The following is a 21,699-nucleotide window of genomic DNA, read 5'->3' as shown; positions in this document are numbered from 1 at the left end:
TCCCTCCCGAGATGTCTCTCGGCCAAGGATGTGGCTTTAATTAAATTATTCAAGTCTTCCCTCCCGAGATGTCTCTCGGCCAAGGATGTGGCTTTAATTAAATTATTCAAGTTTTCCCTCCCGAGATGTCTCTCGGCCAAGGAGACGGCCCACGCAAGTTAAGTTGTTAATCACCACAAAAGATTACGTCAATTATAACATAAAGAACAGAGAAATTTCATTAAAATCGAAGGGTACATTATCAATGGGCGCTATCGGCCCCAGGATACAACACATTTAAGACACTACTTCTGCCTCCCCCTGAACTGGACCATCCTCAGGCGCAGCCTCCTCGTTCAGAGTCTCCTCTTCGTTCGGCCCAGCTGGCCGAGCCGGAGCCTCCTCGTCGGCTTCCTGATCAGGTGGAATGGAGGTCATGTCCACCAACTTCCCTTGGAAAAAATCTTTTGTCATGTCTAGGTGGAAGTCAGGAGGAAAGTCGCCGAAATAGCAAGCCTGCCGAGCAGCTTGAGCAAAACCGGCCTGATGCTGACTGAGAACCTTGGCGCGCGCCTTTTCCTGATAAGCACCAAAGGCAGCCTTTTCAGCATCCAGCTCCTTGCTCAGAGCTGTCACCTTATCAGTCTCGCCCTTCAGAGCAAGTTCGAGACGCTGTACCTTTAAGGCCAAGTCATCAGCGGTTCTTCCTCGGCGATCCATCTCAGCCTGGTACTTGCTACTATCCGTCTGGGCGTCGGTCAAAGCAGCCAGTGTCTCTTGAACAGACTTCTCCTGCTCAGCTAGCTGTTTGCGCAACTCGTCAGCCTCACCGTTCGGCTGCATGACAATACTCTGTGCCATGGCCACAACGCGCACTTGGAACTCACAAAAGAAGCTCCATTTCTGCGCCGAACTCATTCGGCTCAGCAGCCCCTGGCCTACCTCGGAGGTCAGGTCTTGACTCAGGAAATCCTGAGCGTTAACATTGCCAGCCAAGAAACTTGGTGCCGACAAGCTTTCGGGAACAGGGGGGCTGGCCACTCGGCGCTGTTTTGCCCGGCGACTCTCCTCCTCGGCCCTAGAATCAGGCCTTCTTTTTTCAGGTTGGGGCCGAGTGGTCTTCTTCGGCCGAGACGCGGGTCCGACCCCGCTACCTTGACCAGTTGGTCGATTCACGCGCGCGGCGGGCGCAGGCCTATTCGCGGTATTCGATGCAAGTTGGTTCCGAAGCAAGTTGCGGATATCCAAATCATCATGAGCCGCCATTATACCTGCACATCATTAGTCAAAATCAATGATAACACTTGAATTCAAACAAGTAGGAAAAATACCATACCGATTAATTCTTCGACCACATCGGCCGAATCAAACAATCGGACAAGAGGACGGCATGGTAAGGGCCGAGGCAACTTGTTTAAAAAATCAAGACTTCCTCTCTCCTCTGGGGACATGCGTGACTCGGAAACCGTGTCATACTTGCGCGGCTTCCGGGTCCAGTAGAAGGGAAATAGTGGATTTCCCTCAGCGTCAAAGAAATACTTATTCCCTGGTTCCGGCCGAATCATCACCTTCATAAATCCCACTTTAAATTTTTTGTAGGAGGTGGTGAAAGGTTGTAGTAGACAATCACTGTGGCGAATCAAAGACAGCCACTTGGCGTTCCTCGTCGGCCGAGAAGTATAGAAGTGCAAAAATAGATGTGGAGTAGGAGAAAGACCGAGACCCAGACACAAATGCCTGAACCCTTGCATAGCGGCCCAGGTGTTCGGGTGAAGTTGACTCGGCGCCACATTCAAAAGCCAAAGTATACCCATGAAGTAATCGTCAAATGGGAGAGATATCTTCAAATCCCGGAACATATAATCATACACATAGAAAAAGGGGTATTTAGAAGTCCCCTGACTCAAATAAACAAAATCAGGATTGGACACCCCCGTCGCCTCGGCATGGTTGAAAGAAGATGGCAGAAGGCTCCTCATCTTCAGGAAAGTCCAAAAACTTCACGGCCGATACAAAATCCACCAGAGATTTTTTACTTGTATACCGAGAGTATACACTACCAACCTCACCGTGCACCCATGAATATCCTGGAGTTGATATTGGAGGGAACACTCTTGATGATTCTCCACCCCGACTAGGTTGCTCATCGGAACCTACAGCCGATGCCGACTCATTCCCGCTTTGCGACCGACCGGACCCCGAAGCCGACTCTGTGGAATCGTCCCTATTTGAAGCTGAAGCCGACGCTACCTCCTGGTTCGGCGTCGTCCTTAACCTAGATTCCTCTTCGTCCCCAGAGGAGTCAACATGAACAATGTCCAGGTTAGCCATTACGTACCTGATGATTGAACTTGACCAATTGCTGTTGAGTACTCAAAACGCTCGCAGATATCTTCGGCTCGGAGCAGCTAGTAAGTTTGCGTGTGGAAATCCTTCCTCCTACACATCTATTTATAGGCGTTCTTAATAGGCAACTGAAGAGACACCCCCTCGTGCCTACCATTGGATCATTTAGATCCAACGGTCTAGGGCGCGCAACTCTCCATATTCCACCATAACTTCTCGCGTACGCCATCAAATACCCAACGGTTACAACTCTTCATATCCCACCATCAGTTGTAACCCTTAGCTTCTTCTTCACGACACCGACTGAAAAATCCTCTTTTTATTTCATTAGCCTTTCGCGTCGCTTCGTTCCTCAAAGGCTGGGGGGCTTGTGTACCGGAGAGACCGTATCGGTCACGTGGGCCAACACGTGCCATTTCGTCAGACACCCATGCATAGCCACGAACAAGCATCACCATCAACGTCGGCTCGGCATGAGGCCGAGAACCGACATTAGTCTGGTTAATGCAAATATGGACCATCGTCATTCATCGAGTCGGCTCGGTCAGGTACCGTTCCGACATAGAACATACCGGAAGTATACAGGCTGCCGTATACGGACTAGACGGTTCGGTCATTTGCCGTTTCGACTAGTATTGATTAGCCGGCTCGGCCTCTTGCCGAAGGGTTAAGCAAGTCATAACAAGTAATCACAATCAAGAAAGGTAAGTACATGATTAAAGCCTAAACGACCAATTAGTACCGTATTACCTAATTTGGTAAATATCTGAGAGGGCCCATCACGCTCAGGCCCATGTCAGATGCTATAAATAGGTCACACGTAACAAGGTATGTCACTGTTCATTCATTACCCTAGAAAATCGTGCCCACACTGACTTAAGCATCGGAGTATCTTTTGCAGGTACCTCCCCCTCCGAAGAATCCACCTAAAGCTCTCGTTCGGTCCTCATATTCCCCTGAAGATTACGAGTGTACCCTCAGGCAGGTACACATGCTATGAATGCTTCTATGCTAAGCCTAAATGCGAATGCAGATTAATTTTTAATTTTGAGAAATCAATCTATACACATTAATTATTGGTGTGGATCATTAGCCTTGATTGTCCCTAATCCTCTTGTACCGGAGTACTCTTTTGAACCTGAGATTGTACAATTTGGCCATTACTTGCCCGTATAGGATATGATCTGTCAATTCCTTAGATCAAGTGTTCCTAGACTCTGTTCTAGGACTTTCCTAACCTCCCTCTGTGAGTATTTACTATGCATACTCCATGTATCTTTTAACATTATCTTAATGTCATATAGGTCAAAGAAAAGAAAGAAAGGGATATCTTTGATGTTTTTTTAAAGTTTGTTTAGAAGGATTTTTCAAAATTGTTTTTTAAAAGCATGGCTAGCCAAGGTAGGCTGGTGTTTAGGCTAATGAGCGAGCTTACACAAAACAGGAAAATCATTTTCCACATTAGCTTATTTTTTTCTTTGAGAGTCAAGCAATGACTTGGGATTGCATTTTGATATGATGATCTTCCCAAATTGCCTTTTGGTTTTCATCTTTGAATGCTGCTTTTTTTCCTAACTTTTGCCTAGGTCACCCCTTTTGTGGGCTTCCTAACAGACTTTTCTCTTGATCCTAACTTTTTCCTAAGTTACCCTTTTTGGGGGGTTTCCTAGCAGGTCTTGTCCTAATTTTTGTACAGCCCCCTTAGTGGGTTTTCTCTTGCCTTTATTTTTTGCTTTTAAGACTTTTGTCTTAGTAGGTTTTTATTTTTTGCAGCATTTGTGAAACGATCACCACTTATTCTTTTACTAAAAGAGAAATGCCCCTTGTATTGATTTTACTATTTTGGATTCTTATCCACAAGTCATGTTTTTGTTTAATTTATTTTTATACGTTATTATTTTTGTTTGATTTTAACTCATATTAAGCCGTCATGTCTAATGAGGTTCCTATCTCGAGTATACTCGCTCATTTAAGGTTTATTAATGAGGCTCAGAGTAGATATATGAAGAGAGAAGAGAAATGAAATAGATAGACGTATGGCATTAAGACAGTGTTTTGATTTACATGCGCGTATTTAATCTAGCTTGAGGGCCCAAACATGCCCCTAGTTTGTGATTCATACAAACAGAGAAATAGGGAGGGTGCCCCTTAGAGAGGTTCAGTCAACTTGATTGCCAGAGTTAATTTTTCTAATACTTTCATATCAACGCTTCAAAAAAATTTATGCAAAGGGAGATTTCTCAACTTTTCTCCCTTGAAGATGTAGTTGGTTCATATCATAAGCCCTATCCTTTGATTGTTTCGGAAGTTAGGTGACCCAATTACCTTTTGAGCACCTTTGCACAACCCTTGTCCTAGCTGGTAACCTTTCTTTGAGTAGCATCTGTGTTACCAAGCTTCCAATGCTTGAGACTCTATCAATGTAGGCGATTTCTAGTGCTTGAAAAGTATTTTCCAAGGCTTCCTCCATCGCATCCACATATGGAATGGTGAGTGGTTTGTTGATCATCTTCTTTTTTCACTACAAGCTTGATCTTCCGCTGGATTATAGAGGCTACAACTCAAGCTCGGTATGGCTTTTCCTAGGAGGCAATTATAAGTAGGAGTGATAACAAAGCTTAGAATAGAATTTTCATAAAATCTTGCTTAAAAGGAATACTCGAGCCGCCTTTCGATTTTCAGCTTGAGTAAGCATTTTTTTTCTTATTCTTTTATCCCTTACTTTTGCATAGGACATATCCTATCGGGATGTTTATCCCCTTTTTCCTGCCTAAGACCCTTGTCTTGGCAGGCTTTTTCTTACCCTAGCTTTTGTCTAGAGCACTCTTTGCAGGTTTTTGTTCTAGCGAGCTCAAGCAATGCCTTCAAGCATAATGCTTCTTCTCCGTATTGGAGTTATCTCGATAAAAAAGCTCTCTTAACCATGTACGGTCCTTCATATTCACTTCGCCTTATGCTTTTGAGGAATTCCTCCTTCTCCTCAGGTTCCTTTCCTTTCTTCTTTGAACTTCTCCTTCTTTTTGGAGGTATTAGCTTAAAATTCGCTAGGAGTGTAAACTTGGTCACCCCTAGTTATTCTTTCAACCCCAACAATGTTGGATGGGTCTTTAGCTAATGACGCTTGGATTTCACAGACAACGACATGGCTTTATTTTTTCGTATAGGAAAAGACTCAATGTTTTGATCATCAATGGATTTGGCCTGCTTTGCCCTTTATCCTTTCGGATCATATCTGATTCGACTTTTAAGCTTATTCTGCTCTAACATACAAGCTTGATCATTAACGATTCATTTTTCCATTATTTTTGACTAATTAACGTGCATAGGTTAAATTTCTCTTTTAATTCTTATTTATTCATTTACAATAAAGGCAATGCTCTAAATGAATGCAATGCAGAATGCAGAGGAAGTTAAGAATTGAAAAATATTAGTATTACTGATCTGTTTATTGGTGAATGCTTAATGCTTTTTAATAGACTTTGATACTATCACAAGATTTTAAAGAAGCTAAAAAGGTGGCTGATGTTTATGCAAATCATGCCTCATTAGTGCCTACACCTGCACTGCTTGCTCTCTCCTTCTCTCTCTCTCTCTTTTACTTAAGACCCTTGTCTTAGTAAGCTCATAACTTGTTCTAATTTTTTCTTAGAATGTTTTTTTTTTTGGATTTTTGTTCTAGTGGGCTTTTGCAATCAGTGTAGACTAGGCTTTAAGAAGGCTTGTCTTAATAGATATTTTCATCAAAGCAAGGGTCATACCATAGTATCTTTCAAAATCAATTTGGGCCTCTCTTTAGAGCGCAAATATTGTCTATCTTAAGCATGATGTATTTTAAGACATTCACCTTTCTTAACTGTATATGTATGTTGCTACCTAATCCTTCCATAATCTAAGAAGAATAAAATGCATGGTGGATCAATAGGCTAGCCTAAAAATTGCATGCCATTATGTTTATTGCCTACGTTATCATGTTTTTTATTTCTAATAAAAAAGATGCATGATAACAGGTTTATTTGGCATATTGTTTTTTGTATATGGTCTTATTATTAAAACATACAGCAATTGTTAAAGCCATTCTAAACAACAGTTTATTTACAAATAATGTAAGGGTAAAAACTTTAGTCAAAGCTTTGTTTTCTTAACAAATAAATCACTAAATGGGCCTGACCCTCTTAGCAAATTCCCTAGTGGAATCGCCATCTGTTGTAACTATACCTAAAAAATAAATGGCTTGCTTGACTTCCATTTTAAAATTTCATCGAAGTTGGAGTGTCCGATAACCAGATTAAACCTCAATCAATGGTTTTGAAAAAGGTTCTTGGAGTCGCCACCAATATTTTTCTCAAAATATCAGAAAAAGAAAAGGTTTTCGCAATCAGAGTTGGATACGGGGGTTGATTATGTGTAGGGAAGGTGTTAAAAACCCCACAATGCCTAAAATTAGTACCTTGTGACGTATATATTAACAAAGTAAAACAAAGATTAACATTTTACCCCATAATTAAGCACATATTATAATGAATTATCTACATAATGCCTATTTTAAATAAAGTAATAAATGAGAGAAGAGAAAGAATTCAAAACCTCCAAAGCAAGCTTTATACAAGAAGAAAACTGAAGGTGTTTTACAACAACAACCTCGCTCTACAGAAAACCTCTCTAGCACTCGAGAAAAGTTCCTAGACTATAGAAACTCTGAAATCTCTATCGAAAGGACTAGAGATCTCTTAATCAGACTCTTAATGAGTTTATTTTACTTAGAGTGCTTTTAAATAGAGTCGAGAGATAGAGCATTGCAAAGACTGTATGAGGAGCGTACTATTGAAGATGATTGGGTACCTCTAGTTCTTGATGCCACCAGGAGGTCTCCTTACTTCAATGAGAAGTAGTACATTATTATGTGTTATTATGAAGTCCCTAGAATTGTCATTCGACCAGGACCACCTTGTAGACTGAGTTGAGGCCTACGGATCTTAATGACCCACCTCGTCTAGATGCCCAAAACAACTCAACTTATCTAGAAATAGTGTCATGAAGTTCAAAATCTCATTGATTCGTGAGATACATTAAAGTTAAGGTATGAGGGAACCTTTCATCATCTACCCTAGATGCTTGGTCAGGTATACAAGTTATGGATGATCTAGCCATAAACCAAGTTCTTTATTGTTGAAACTTATCCTAAGCCTAGTCTCTACTCTATCTACAAGGGTAAGGAGAAACTAAAGCCATACTTGGATGATATGCGCTATCTAAGATATGCTGAGAGTCATTAGTCTGGTGCCTCCAACATAGACAAGATTAAACATCTACCCTTCACTGTTGGAAAAAGCATGCAGACCTACCCAATCCCTTCCAAGACTATGCCCTTCATCACATATTTTTACCTACTAACATTTTTTTTTGTATAGAAAAATATTTTTCTACATTCTTTTGAACAATCAAGTCAAACTGCTCCACCCTAAACTCATCTTTTTGCAATTGAAGTTGATTGGAACAACCTCCTTGTTGGTCACTTCAAAGCTCTTCGGTATGCTTACTAGAGGCAAGCATGTTATGAAAGAAAAGTTCACAAGCTACTTAGTCGTCTGAACATTGAGTTGATCTCTGATGAGTGGGAAGACTAATCTTAAAGGGAAACACCCTTCTTCATAATCTTTTTGCTAATGTTATATGGGGGTAGAAATTATGTTTTTGCACATTTTTTTGTGTTGTTTGTTTTGTTTGCTTTGATTTTGTTATTTTTTTACTTTATTCTAACTCATGAAAATATGCACTAATATAATTCTTTTTAGATCATGCATGTTTTCGAGGGGAGTCCCCTATGAATTTTATCTCATACTTCTCTATGCTCTGATATGAATGTCATGAATAAGCATATGATCTGAAAAATAAACTCTGATATGAAAAAATACATTATATGTTATAAACATATGCTCTAATAAATACATCAGGCTCTGATATGCATGATAGATAAAATATTCTATGATAGATATATTAGGCTTTAATGTGCAACATATGCTTTGATATGCAAATGATCTGATATGTTCACTTTGATAGGATAAAAAATGAGTGAGTATTTCTAATACACATAGTTGATTAATTATTAATAATGCTTTGAAATGATAAATAAGGTCAAAAGAATGTGCCAATATACATGTCTTAAATGAATGTGAGTGTAAAATCAAATTTCTTGTATGATCTTATACATAATGTATGAAAAATGTGCACTTTTACTACTTTGATGATTTTATAATGCTTCCTCATCTTGAAGAAAACTACATCTTTTATAAAATTGATTTTCTCAAATTAAGTTATCTCCGCAATAATCAATTTGTCTTAATCAACAAAAATATTTTCTAAATCAAGAAAAACCTTAGTTTCAAAAATGTTTTGTCACGATAAAAAAATGGGAGATGGTTAAGTCACAAACAATCTTGGTATTAGAAAAGATGGCCTAACCAAGAGGGGATGAGGTTAATTGGTTTTTCAAAGCTTCTTGCACAACTTTCTTGGTTTTTAAAACTTTTCTAAATATTTCCAAAGAAATGTGTTGAATTATAGCTTTTAGATAGAATACGTAGTTCAGATTTAATACAAGTCTAAATTCACTCAATTCTTAATGCAATGAACATGTCTAACAACACATATCAGTAAACATGAAAATAGAAATACGAGAATGTGAATTCAAAAGTAAGGAAAAAGAAGAATGCACAACCAATTTTATATTGGTTCAACTACATCCCTTTGTGACCTACATTTAATCCCCAATCAACCCAATTGAGATTTTTCACTAATCTTTAATGTCATAAATTTTACAATCACAATACCACATGCAATACACTTCTACACTATTAAAGAAACCACTTGAATCCCAAGAAGCACCTACTTGTAGTAACCCACTACAAGATTTTTTTCTCTTAAGAAACCTACTTAAGATAACAACAAATACAGAGAATTAAGGAACAAATTCACTTGATTTACAGAACAAATCAAAGAAGGTGAATCAACCGTAGCTTAGCTCTTCCACCCTATGAAGATGATGATCAACTCAATTCTTGAAACTTTCTTAAGGTTATCACAAAGGTCAAAGAACCTCTTCTTGTAGAGAGAAATGTGTTATGAAGAGTGTTTCTGTAAAATGGTATCACAAAGATTCAATTCTCTTTGTTCAAGGTGTGAAAAATGATATATTTAAGTTTCCTAACTAAAATAATCAATTATTTACATAGATAATAAATTATTTTGTTCTTAGTAATTATGAAATCTACCAAGAATAATTTAATCAAGTATTTTGAGCAATAATTGATTATTTTAGAAACATGTTTATGAAATAATCGATTATTTTGAGGAAATTTAAAAATAATATATAAAAGATCTTAATTTGTATTTATTTTAAAAGAGTGACTAATATTAATTTTATCAATACATTTTATTAACATGGTTATTTTTTAGGTTTTTTTATTTCTAAATATCATGTCACTGAATGTCATATCACTTAAGTATGAGTAAATGTTAAAATTTAACTATTAACAAATTTCAATTTGATAGAAGGACAAAAATTTCATATTTTTAAAATTAGGAAGACTAAGTGTATCTATTTAAAATAGAGGGAACAAAAGTGCAATTTAACCTAAACTTTTTTTTACCAATGATGTTCAATTCATTTTAATATAATATTAATTGTTCTCATCTTTTTTTTTTTGGTAAGCCAAGGCTAAGAAAACAAACAGAAAAAAGGAAGATTACATCCTACGGAACACTGTTCCAGTCGCATCCGTCGTCACAGACGGGTGTAAACCCTCAGGCATGGTATCCAAAACTACTAGGTCAACATCACAATTTGGCCCTAATTTCGACAAAAAATTTGCACTTTGATTTCCTTCTCGAAGAGAATGGCAAACAAAAACACTCCAAAATTGTTGCAGTAACTCCTTAATGTGAGCAATGATAGAAGCATACTTATGCAACACATCCAATGGTCCCAACACCAAATTGACTGCCAGTAACGAATCAGAAACACAAAGTATATTGCGAAAGTTAGCTCTCCACGCCAACTTCATACCATGTAGGATAACTAATAACTCCGCTTTGAGATTGTCCACAACTCCAACATTCCCATAAAATCCCACAAGCCAACAACCAAAGCTGTCTCTACATAAACCTCCATAACCTGTCGGACCCGGGCTACAAAGCGCACTGTCATCCACATGCACCGTGACTTGCCCTTGGCTAGCTTGTACTACTTCTCTCACTTGGGAGCTATACAATTTTTCTTTTTCTATTATGTGATGGTGACGATGATGATTAACGATGACAAAAAATTCCATACCCGTGGATAAAGTCCACTGTGAATTTTAGATGGATAATTAAATGGGTACCTACTTAATAATAGGGTGAGCAGGAATAGTAATGTGCTCGTAACCGCGAGTATCCATACTTTAGAAATATTAAAAATACTCTTAATTATATATAAATTACATAGTTTAATGTAATTTATTTTTACACTAAATATATGTGTCATAATTATTTATTTTAGTCTAAATATATTTTACAATTTTTTTTAATATAAATATATGTTTTAAAATTATTTAATTTTAGTTTTATTTTATTTCTTACCATTTTATTTAAAATTTGACATTTTCTCAACTATTCACGGATATATAAAAAAATTAATGGATACTCGCACTAGACTAGGCAGGTGATGAGAAGCTACTACTCGTCTCACTCTATTGTCATCCCTAATGACGATGATGCTGATGGTGATGATAATTATGATGACGACAACAATGATTATGATTCACAACAAAAAACATTTCTTCACCATAGGGAAGAATTAAAAATATCATTAATGATGATGACAATGACCATAAATCACAACAAGACACACTTCACCAAAGAATAAAGTTGCGTACAAAATACCATTAAGTAAATACCATGTAATTTAACTAGTATAATTTCAAACACTTTCAACACTATCAAGTATTAATACATTATTCAAATAATTTGGTACTAATCTAGAAGTTCAGCCACCATTAAGTTTGCATTTAAGTCTAACTTGGATATACTTCTTGCCACCATAAATATTAATTAAGATGCATAGATTATGCATGTCTAGGATTTTTTATAGGTTCACCAAGATTGGTATCCGAGCTAGTGGAATAACTCCATGTTGTTGTTTGGTCAAAACTGCTTATGACATTACGTCCAGACATTTCATATGGGTAAAAAGAGGGCCTTGGAGGCATTTCAAGATTTTCAATTTTCCCTTCAAGCATTTCTACTACCTTATTCATTGAAGGACGATCCCCAGGTTTTATTTGAATGCACCAAAGTGCAACTATAAACATTCTTTTTGTCAAAGTCATATCCTCTTCAGAAGCATCTTCAATGTCAACATCTTTCTCTTCTTTAAATTGATCATAGATCCATAATGGGAAGTAATGTTGGCTAGAATACTCTACACAAGGGTTTGAGTTCTTTCTCCTACTCGTCATTTCCATCAAAAGCATGCCAAAGCTATATACATCGGCCTTATAAGATACACCTCCAACATTTTTGTAGAACAACTCCGGAGCCATGTAACCCAAAGTTCCTCTTGCTGCAGTCAAAGTGACAATGCTATTATCTACGGGGTATAGCTTTACAAGTCCAAAATCTGAAACTTTTGGAATGAAGTTTTCATCTAGAAGAATATTATGAGGCTTGATATCAAAATGTAGAATTTGCACATCACAACCTTGATGCAAATATGCAATTCCATGAGCTACTCCAAGAGATATTTCATATGTTTTCTCATAGGTCAAAGGGACACTTCCTTCTTTAGAGAAAATGTATTTATCTAATGATCCATTAGGCATGTATTCATAAACCAGAGCACATTTTTCTCCTTCAAAACAATATCCAATAAGTCGTACTACATTCACATGGTGTATTCTTCCGATGGTAGCCACCTCATTAATAAAATATTGTCCATCAGATTTAGATTTGCTCAACATCTTTATTGCTACATCTGGACCACTTCGAAGCTTTCCTTTATAAGCAAAACCAAAACCTCCTTGACCCAATTTAACTTTGAAACCTCCAGTCATTTTCTTGATTTCTTTGTATTCATACCTTATGGGATTTAGATCATTGTCAAGCAAAAAGCTTTCAATGCTTTCATACATTGATAAATGTCTTCGTCGCCACTTATAAATCAATAGTCCAAGCAAAAGTGTAACCCCAAAGACAAATCTGACTAACAAGAATATTGGGAGAACATTTCTTCCTATATATATTGTTACAAACATATCATTGTCTATCGCGTGAAATGTTATTCTACTCCATAATCCTGTGTCAAAAAATTTGTTAAAAACATTGCTATAATAAAGAACGTATATCTAATCAATAATTTTTCTCAAAATATGAAATAAACTTAAAATTGTTATGACTAAATTAATAACGAGGTAATAGATAAGACATATTACCAGATGTAATATCGATAATAAATGATGCCATAGCTGCAAAAGACAAAATAAATGATGATAAACAACACCTTAGTAAATGTGGTGTATAATCATTATTCACAAAATTAGTATATTATTTAATGATTTATAAGTTATCAAGTATTTATTAATTTTTTCCATCAATGTTTTGTTATAATTTGGAGACCATTAAGTTGTACCCAATAATCGATAAGTGTGAAAGCATTGACCAATTGGTAATCTTTACAAAAATACTAATGCTAGAGTTATCTGTAATTTAACTAGTATTACCTAATTCAGTACAGAATAGAAATAAAAATTAACTTCAAGCTCCAAATTCAATATTAAAGGGTAAATATAGCCGTAGAGAAATAATAAAGATGGGCAAGCAAACTTACTTCCTATAAATTCACGAATCTTTCTTCGTATGTATCCCATCCGTGGCGGATATCCTAAACCACCACGAAGAAAATATTGTAATTCTCTAATAAGCCCATTCAAAGTGATGATATCAAAGAAGGAAATAGGCCCAAACACATTAAAAAAAATTGTAGTTGGCTTGATAGTTTTGTTTAATTTTTAATAAACTTCAATTTCTTTTTTTTTTCCCCAGTTTTTACCGTGAAATGATTTTAACAAATATTTTTTAAAAAGATTTTTAACGGTCTAAGAAAATACCTTTTTAACCATTTTAAATTTAAAAGATTAAAAGTGTTTTCTATTCAAAAGGACTAAATAATAGATATAGTATTTGATGCGATAAAAAGTTTGAAAAGAAAAATGAATTTAACCAAGACGCAGTAATGACCTGATAAACATTGAACTTCTTGTGTGGTTTGGTTGAAAAAGCATTGGACATCATTTCCATCGCATTGCTCCCTACAATTATCTTGATTCAGCCAAGTCAACCAAATTCCATCCTTCAGCCACTTGCGGATATCAGCATAGGAAGCGTTCCTGTCATCATCCACATATTCTACATAGCCAGTATCGTTCCACTTTTTGATCAAGTTTGCAAAAGTGGCAACCTTAAGACTACACCCAACCTTCATGTCCATCAGACTAAGATCATAGGAATTATGAGTCAGAAGGGCATAAATATGACCACCGGTTCCGGAGTGACAAGTACCCGTGTCCATTTGCACATAACGTGGGTCATCAGTCACTGGATTACTACAGTTTAACAACACTATGCTTGGATACATATCAGAAGGTGTCCCCCATGAATCATTAAGAGTTAGCGCATCTGTTGAGGGATAGTAAGTAAAATTTCCTGTGTATAAGAAATAGCGAGGAAAGGAGCAGGCAGTATCCTCGAGAACACCTGCATCAGTCAGTCGAATCTGGTATCTTCTGTAATCGATCTCCAGCACATGGTATTCCCCTGTAAACAGACTCAACATAGTCACGTTGTTCACGCAATCCAATTCGTACCTTTGAAGTCCACAACCGCCAGGATCGCCCTTCAATCGAAATGGATAACTTATTTTGCTGATTTTGCCGCATGAAGAAGGAGGACACGATGTGTGATCCTTAGCAGAGCAAGTTTGTTGGAATAGAGCACACATGATAACGGCCACAATAGTAACCGTAGTTGATTGCGCATAGCTGGAGAAGAAAGGTATGAGAAACATTCTTTACTCTGTTCTTCGCCTCAGTGAAGGAAGAAAATATAGCTAAATAATTCTTCAGGCTGGACCACTTTAAATTTATGAGTCAAAGTCAATGAATGTGGTGTTCGTGTATGAAACAACACCACACTAACTTTTTGTAAAGTTTATTTATGTGTCTCTAAAAGTATGTTATCCGGCCTGATCATAAGATCACTCAAACCTTCACTTTGGACTCAATAATGCCGTGTTATAATGGATTTTTCAATGAAAACTTTTTCTGAATAGTGAAGCCTAGCCTCTCTATACCTTAAACCTGGAGTTGCAAAACATTTGTAGTCTGCTTGCAAGATACAGTTTGCAATGTTTAATTTTCAGAAAATTTGTCTTCTATTGTCACTGTTGTTTGTTCCTGTTATGTGCAAGCATGGTTGCACCGACAAGTGTGGACGCGTTCGCATTCAATTTCCATTTTACATCAGAAATAAGAATTTGAGTCACACCGTCAGCTATCCCCCTGGGTTCGAGCTGTTTTGTAACGATAAACATGAGACTCTGCTGCAGTTGCCTGCTGTTCCTTCTAAACTATTTGTCAAAAGAATTGATTACAAGAAACAGCAAATCCATATCTACGACCCTCAAAACTGTCTTCCCAATGTGTTCTTAAAACTCGGCAATTCCTCTATTCATCCATTCCAATTCCAACCATTTTATGATCGGCAGAGGCCAGATAGTGTTTCCTTCTTCGTTTGTAATTCAATGTCGTGCCCCATGATGCACTCATCGGAAAATATCTTGATTGATCCTGAAATGATGTCATGCACCAAGTTGACAGATTTTTTGTCCGTCGAATGGTATTACTATTATTCGTATTGTGAATGGAAAGTTAACCGGAAAAACATTATAATGAAATGGTCGAAATCCGAACACAACTGTAGTGACTGTGAAGCACAAGGCCAGAAATGTAAATGGAAGAATGGTACCAAAGCTGAAACTGAATGTTTCATTTGCCCAACAAACACCCTTCCAACATCAACTATTATGTATATTTCTGCAGGTATGCTTTTTGCAACCTATTGTCTATCTCTTCCCTTTCTCTGCATATTGTTACTTATAATTTATAATTTCTCTCCAACAGGGGGAATATTTGGTTTTATTCTTTTGCTGCTACTGCTAATGGCTGTCTTTCACGTCTATGGACACTATAAGATGCAAGGAGAAGACCAAGCTCGGATAGAGAAATTCTTGGAGGATTACAGGGCAATGAAACCCACGAGATTCACTTACGCTGACATTAAGAGAATCACCAATGGGTTTTGTGAAAGTTTAGGAGAAGGGGCTCATGGAGCAGTGTTCAAAGGCATGCTCTCCCGAGAAATTATGGTTGCAGTGAAGATATTGAATGACAAAATGGGAGATGGGAAGGACTTCATAAACGAAGTGGGAACCATTGGAAAGATTCATCACGTTAATGTTGTTCGCTTGCTCGGATTCTGCGCGGATGGGTTCCACCGTGCTCTGGTATACGATTTCTTCCCAAATGGTTCTCTTGAGAAATTCTTAGCCCCACCGGACAACAAGGATGTTTTCCTCGGTTGGGACATGTTGCAACAAATTGCTCTTGGTGTTGACAAGGGACTTGAGTATCTTCATCTTGGTTGTGACCACAGAATACTCCACTTCGACATCAACCCTCACAATGTCTTACTAGACGACAACTTGGTCCCAAAAATTACAGACTTTGGACTTGCCAAGTTGTGTTCCAAAAATCAAAGCACGGTGTCTATGACTGCAGCCAGGGGAACCTTAGGCTACATTGCTCCTGAAGTTTTCTCAAGGAACTTCGGCAATGTGTCTTACAAGTCTGACATTTACAGCTTCGGAATGTTGTTGTTGGAGATGGTTGGAGGAAGAAAGAATGCCAATAAGTCAACAGATGAAAGCTTCCAAGTTTTGTACCCTGAATGGATCCATAATTTGCTTGAAGGCAGAGACGTTCAAGTTAGTATTGAGGATGAGGGAGATGTTAAAATTGCAAAGAAACTGGCCATTGTAGGTCTTTGGTGCATTCAGTGGAATCCGGTGGATCGTCCATCCATGAAAACTGTGGTACAGATGCTTATAGGAGATGGATATGACAAGTTAATTGTACCCCCTGCTCCGTTTAACATCGCCGGTTCTTCTACAACAAATTCCTTTGTTCCAGCAAGACGTCAAAATTTTGAGTTGGAAGTTATTCATGAAATAGAAGAAGAGTAGATAATATCGGTCAATTTTAGCTAGGATATATGTGTTGTTGGTGTTGTTCATAAATTATAATTGAGATTTTATTTAGGTAATACACAGTTGATGTTGCATAATAAAAGATTGTGGTAAACAACACATTTAATGTAATATTTTGTTAGACAATGTTAATGTGTATTACTAAAGTAAAATTATAATTTTTATTGAAGAATAACACTAATCGTATTGGTTGTAATATATCTAAATTTTGTCTAATTAGGTTTCTTTTGAATGTAATTTGTGCATTCTTTATTCAAGTTGCAAGATTTATTAGTACTCATAGTCTATTATTGTACCCATATAATTTGCTTAATGTACTTGTTTATTGCTTCTTGCATTAAGTATCTATTGTTAAAATTATGAATTTTGGTTTCAACTTCGTATAATAGATGATTCTTGAATAATGTTTGTACTACCCAATTTATACGCCAAGTTGTGCACTTGACATGTGAGTGTGACTTTCTTCATATTCCATTTTCTCTTGGTGTATTTGTTCATAATAAGGAGTGTTCTTATCGGAGATCGGTCGTAGGGGACGATCTGCTAGGTAAGATCAGCGAGCCTCCTTCACTGGTACGCTTGATGCTCCAAGATGGGGGTGGTACCTGCAAAAGAGACTCCGATGCTAAAGTTAGTGTTTGTGGGAGTATTAGTCTCTTATAAGTAATGCACGTACCTTTGGGTGGATTAGGGTTTTATTGGGCCTTGGGCCTGAGATCTGTTATGACCTAATTAGATAGCGGTCCTCGTCTTGTCCGAGGTCATCCTGCATTGTGATTCCGAGCTAGAGCTCGGCTTCGCGGTATGGATAGTACACTAGTCTCCCGAGCTCTGAAGACCGTGGGTTGAAGAGTTAATGTCGGGCTTGACGGGGAGCCGTGACTCTTCGCGTACGCTTCCTTATCATAACGTCATGTGTCATAACCGTCGCGTCGTTCTCGAAAACGTGCAGGTGGCGTGTTTAATGGGAGTGACGGTTATGCAATGATGACTTATGCTCTTCATAATGGGCTTCATTAAATGTGTCATCAGGTATGTCCCCCAGTTGACACGTGTTGTGGCCGTTTGAATTTTGGGGAACCCTTTTTCTCTCTCTCGCGCCTCTTCCCCTTTCACTTTACTCTTTGCATTCTCTTTCTTCTCTGGCTTCTTGAGCATGCCGATTTTCATTACCTTCTTGCTTCTGTCATCTCCGTTCTCCTCCGTCGCCTTCTTCGACAACTGAGTTTTCCTCCTTTCGTTTCTGTCTTTTTGTTTGTCAAAGGAGTACCAGGTACTTCGTCTTCTCCCTCTTCTGAAATCTTTTCCATTTCTTGATGGTTGGTGAAAACGGTGTCGCATCTTCTGCGCCGGCCAAAGGTAAAGGTAGGGTGCGCGGCAAGGCGGTGGCTGCCAAGAGGCTGCCGTCGAAAAGAAGAGGGGCGGAAAGGAACCCCCTTCCGGCATTCCTGGATATGAATGGGTCAGGAGTGAGGTAGGGGAATTCCAAAGTGTCCTCAGGTCGTTCATGGAGATAAATGCGATTCAAAAATCGCATAGGATTTGCGACCCTTCTGTTTCCAAGTTTATCCGACTGGAACCGTGTCAGCCTAGTGAGCGTGTCTATATGGGGGTCCCTCTGACCCTCCTTTCTTCTACATGTACCAATGTTTTTTTAGGGATTTAGGTGTGTTTCTTCCTTTTTCCCAATTTGAATGTGATTTTTTAAATTTTGTCAACTCGGCTCCTTGCCAGTTGCATCCCAATAGCTGGGGTTTTTTGAGGGCTTTTCAAGTCCTGTGTTCGACCCTAGGGATAGGGTTATGTCTTCCCGTTTTTCTTCATTTTTATCATTTGAAACTGGGCCTCCCTCCTTATGGTTGGGCGTCTCTGAACGATAGTAAGGCTGGGGGGTTATTTTCCCTTTACTCCTAGTCTTACAAAAATTTCAAGTAAGAATTCTTCCGGGTTGCACTCCAGGATGTCGACCCGTTGAAAGACGAGGTGTTCTACTTCGGTGGGCTACCGAAGTTTCTTTTTACTGGCAGCCAGCCCCGGCTAGGTTTAACAGGTCGGCCAACCTGCAGTTGACGGCCTCGGACACCGCTGCCATTGTAGACCTAGAAGTGCTTCCTCGTCCGCTGGATTGCAAGCTCGTCTTGTCGCTTGCAAACTCGGCATATAAGGAGAGAGGTCTAGAGAGTGAGTATCCCGTCTTGTTTGATTGTTAGGGTTTTGTAAAAGTTTCTCTTGCTGACGTATCTGATTTTTGTGTTTGCAGGCATAATGGGAAAAAACAAGTGGCGCGAGTTGAAGTCTCGCTACAACGTGGCCGAGATTGAGGTCCCAGAGCCTCAAGAAGAGGAGATAGCCCCCTTGGAGACCCGCCAGAAAAGAAAGAGGGGAGAGAAGGAGGTCAGGGGGACCTCTGCCCCTCGTAGTGCCGAGGAGGTGACCTCGAAGGCTGCTGATGCCGACGCAGTCGACCGTAATGGGAGTTCTCCACCTGAAGGGGCTTCCCAAATGGTGGTTGAGGAAGGGGCTCGGGTTGCTGAGTAGGCTGCCCAAGCCGCCAAGGTTAGTGCCTTGCTTTCTGTGATTTTTCTTCTATGTTGTTTTTTCTTGGTTTTTGTCTTGTGAAGCAATTTTTGGTGTTTATTTTTTGTAGGCGGGGAACTCTTCCTATGTCTAGGAGGCTCCAAGCTTGGAGGTGCCAGGGGTGGGCGCTGCCGTTGCTGAGCAGGGGACGCCTGCCGCCACTTCTGCTGCTGCTGAGGGTCGCGGCAAGGGGCCAAGCGCCGAGGTTCCGAGACCCACTCCTGCGGCTTCGATGCTGCCGATTGGCTCATCAAAGGGGGCCTCTAGGAGTCAGTACCTCGCCAGCCATTTCGGGAAAGATCGTGCTCTAACGCGGTTGGACCATGTGAGTGCGTCAACGGACATCGACTCATTATGGAGCGTGGGAGTGACTTCATAAAAATTCTTCCCCAGAAATTCGCTGGGCTCGGCTGACTGAGCTATGATCGAGACGATCGGGCCGGTGGAGGGCCTTGATTCTACTGAGGTCTTTCTGCAGACGGCGATGGCCATTGTGGACCACTGGAAGCACAAGTGGGCCAAGCAACAGAAGGACCTTGAGGAGATGAAGGGTCGGGTTCAGTCGCTGGAGGAGGAGAACCGGGCTTTGGGGGCCGCCCTTGGCGAGGCCAAAAGACAGAATGAGGCCGGGCTTCGAGCTGTAAGGAGTGATCTCACAAGGGTTCAGAAGTCTCTGGAGATCGCCTTGCGGTTTAATGAGGCTTATGCTTCCCAAGTGGGTGAGCTTCAGGAGCTTGCCACTTCATCCCGGGGTCGGGTACGTTCCTTGGAGGATGAGGTGACGTCTCTCAAGGCTGATTTGGTGGTGACGGTCGAGAAGTGTCTTTGTGATGAGGTGCTTCTTGGCGGAAAAGAAGAGGAGGTTGCTGCCTTGAGGGTGGACCTGGCGAAGATGGCGGCGGAGAGGGCCGAGCTGGAGAAGAAGCTTTCTAATACTGAGCGAGCCATCTTATTTGAGCACAAGAGGGGTTTCCTGAAGTGATGGAAGTACTTGGAGAGGATTGATATTCTTCCAAGTTTTCCATGCAAGGACCGAAATGCTCCATGAGGTTGAACTCCTTGAAGGTGGCGGAATCACCTTGGAGGATTCTCCAATGGTGGAGAAGCACCTAAGAGAGGTTCGGTTACCTCTTGAAGAAGTGGAGAAGCTTGAGGAACCAAGCTTCTAGGAGAAGGAACCGTGAGAGAAAACCTAGGAAAAGGTTCTCACGAATTTGACTCTTGAAAAATGAGAGAGAAATCTGATTTCTAATTCTCATAAATGACCAAAAGTGAGTACAAGTGTAGGGAAAACAAATATATAGGGAGAGGTAGCTTCTAGGAGAAGCTAACCTTAACCATGGTTCATTAGGAACCATGGTAAGGTGTAGCTAACATGGTTTCTAAAACTTGTAGGAGAAGCTAACCTTGACCATGGTTCATTTAAGAACCATGGTAAGGTCAACCTTACCTACCAAGGTTTAGAAACTTGGAGGAGAAGCTTCAAAACTAGAAGGAAGACTAAGTGAATTTCGGCCATGAACAAGGAAGAAAGGCTAGGCGGCCTTGGCTTAAAATTGCTCCATGAATTAATTCAAAAATATTTGATTTGGTTTAGTTAGGTTCATCATATGATGATGAGACCTAGCTAAATCAAATCTATGAAAAATTAGGAGCAAAATGAGTCCAATATGCAAAATTTTGCCTAGGCCCAGTTCTGGCCCAATTACTAGTCACACTCCCTAGCTTTGCTAATTGTCACCCCCTTTTCTCTACTAAAAAAATGAATGTATCAACTAGGGAGGTTAAATGGAGTTAAACTCTCCAAGTAACCTACCTTGAAATCAATATACAAACACTAGAAAAAGCAAGTAAAGTGCCTCACAAATACAAAGGAAAAAATAACCTATACAAAAGAACTACTATATGTACAAACATAAGAAAAAGGTCTTTAAGATCATCCCATTCCTCTTGGTTCTTTTAGTATATCACCTCTTGGATTCCTTGGCCTTGGCCATAGTCTATCATCCCCTCCCTCTTGAAAAGGATTTGACCTCAAATCTCGAGGGTCTTCGTGATTATTGGCCATACCTACAAATATATAATAAAATTCATCAGAAGTGATATTTTCAACAAATAAATGTGAAAGGAAGATCCTAGAAGGAATCCTTTCATGGAACCTAAAGAAATCTATGACACTAGACCTACTAATATAATGAATAGGATCCTCTCCTAAACATAGACTAGATATATTTCTAAATCCTAAAAATGTGCTAAAGCTAAAACTATAGCACACTAAAGACTTAATCCTAAAAACTAAAATATCTTGCCTAAAGTACCCTATGTGGTAAGCTAGGCATTTCCTAGAAAATAATGAAAATACTACCAAGAAATTCCCTAAACAATTTTGGATTATATTATTTGTTGGATAGTTATGAAAAGAATTTGTCACAAGGAACCTT

At 39.1% G+C, this 21,699-nt stretch overlaps 3 protein-coding genes across 3 annotated transcripts; 1 reads left to right on the top strand and 2 right to left on the bottom strand.

Moving 5' to 3' along the window:
* Window positions 1-10,067: 10,067 nt before the first annotated feature.
* LOC145949804 (uncharacterized) lies at window positions 10,068-10,652 on the bottom strand. The gene has a single exon (XM_083060692.1). It carries the CDS (start codon window positions 10,650-10,652, stop codon window positions 10,068-10,070), a length of 585 nt encoding a protein of 194 aa, XP_082916818.1.
* Window positions 10,653-10,883: 231 nt separating this feature from the next.
* Window positions 10,884-14,422, bottom strand: LOC145949736 (rust resistance kinase Lr10-like). The gene is made up of 4 exons (XM_083060580.1): window positions 13,597-14,422; window positions 13,187-13,240; window positions 12,792-12,824; window positions 10,884-12,655 (listed from the first exon to the last, which is right to left on the bottom strand). The coding sequence occupies exons 1-4, from the start codon at window positions 14,420-14,422 to the stop codon at window positions 11,427-11,429; spliced, it is 2,142 nt and encodes a 713-aa protein (XP_082916706.1). The 3' UTR covers window positions 10,884-11,426.
* Window positions 14,423-14,761: 339 nt separating this feature from the next.
* On the top strand, window positions 14,762-16,862 carry LOC109792864 (rust resistance kinase Lr10). The gene is made up of 2 exons (XM_083060581.1): window positions 14,762-15,455; window positions 15,537-16,862. Exons 1-2 carry the CDS (start codon window positions 14,762-14,764, stop codon window positions 16,655-16,657), a joined length of 1,815 nt encoding a protein of 604 aa, XP_082916707.1. The 3' UTR covers window positions 16,658-16,862.
* The last annotated feature ends 4,837 nt before the right edge of the window (window positions 16,863-21,699 follow it).

The sequence above is a fragment of the Cajanus cajan genome, chromosome 7 (genome assembly GCF_000230855.2).
Source record: "Cajanus cajan strain Asha chromosome 7, NIPB_CcT2T_4, whole genome shotgun sequence".
Taxonomy (NCBI): Eukaryota; Viridiplantae; Streptophyta; class Magnoliopsida; order Fabales; family Fabaceae; genus Cajanus; species Cajanus cajan.
The sequence above is the reverse complement of the archived record's forward strand: the minus strand, read 5'-3'. Positions and strand labels throughout refer to the sequence as shown.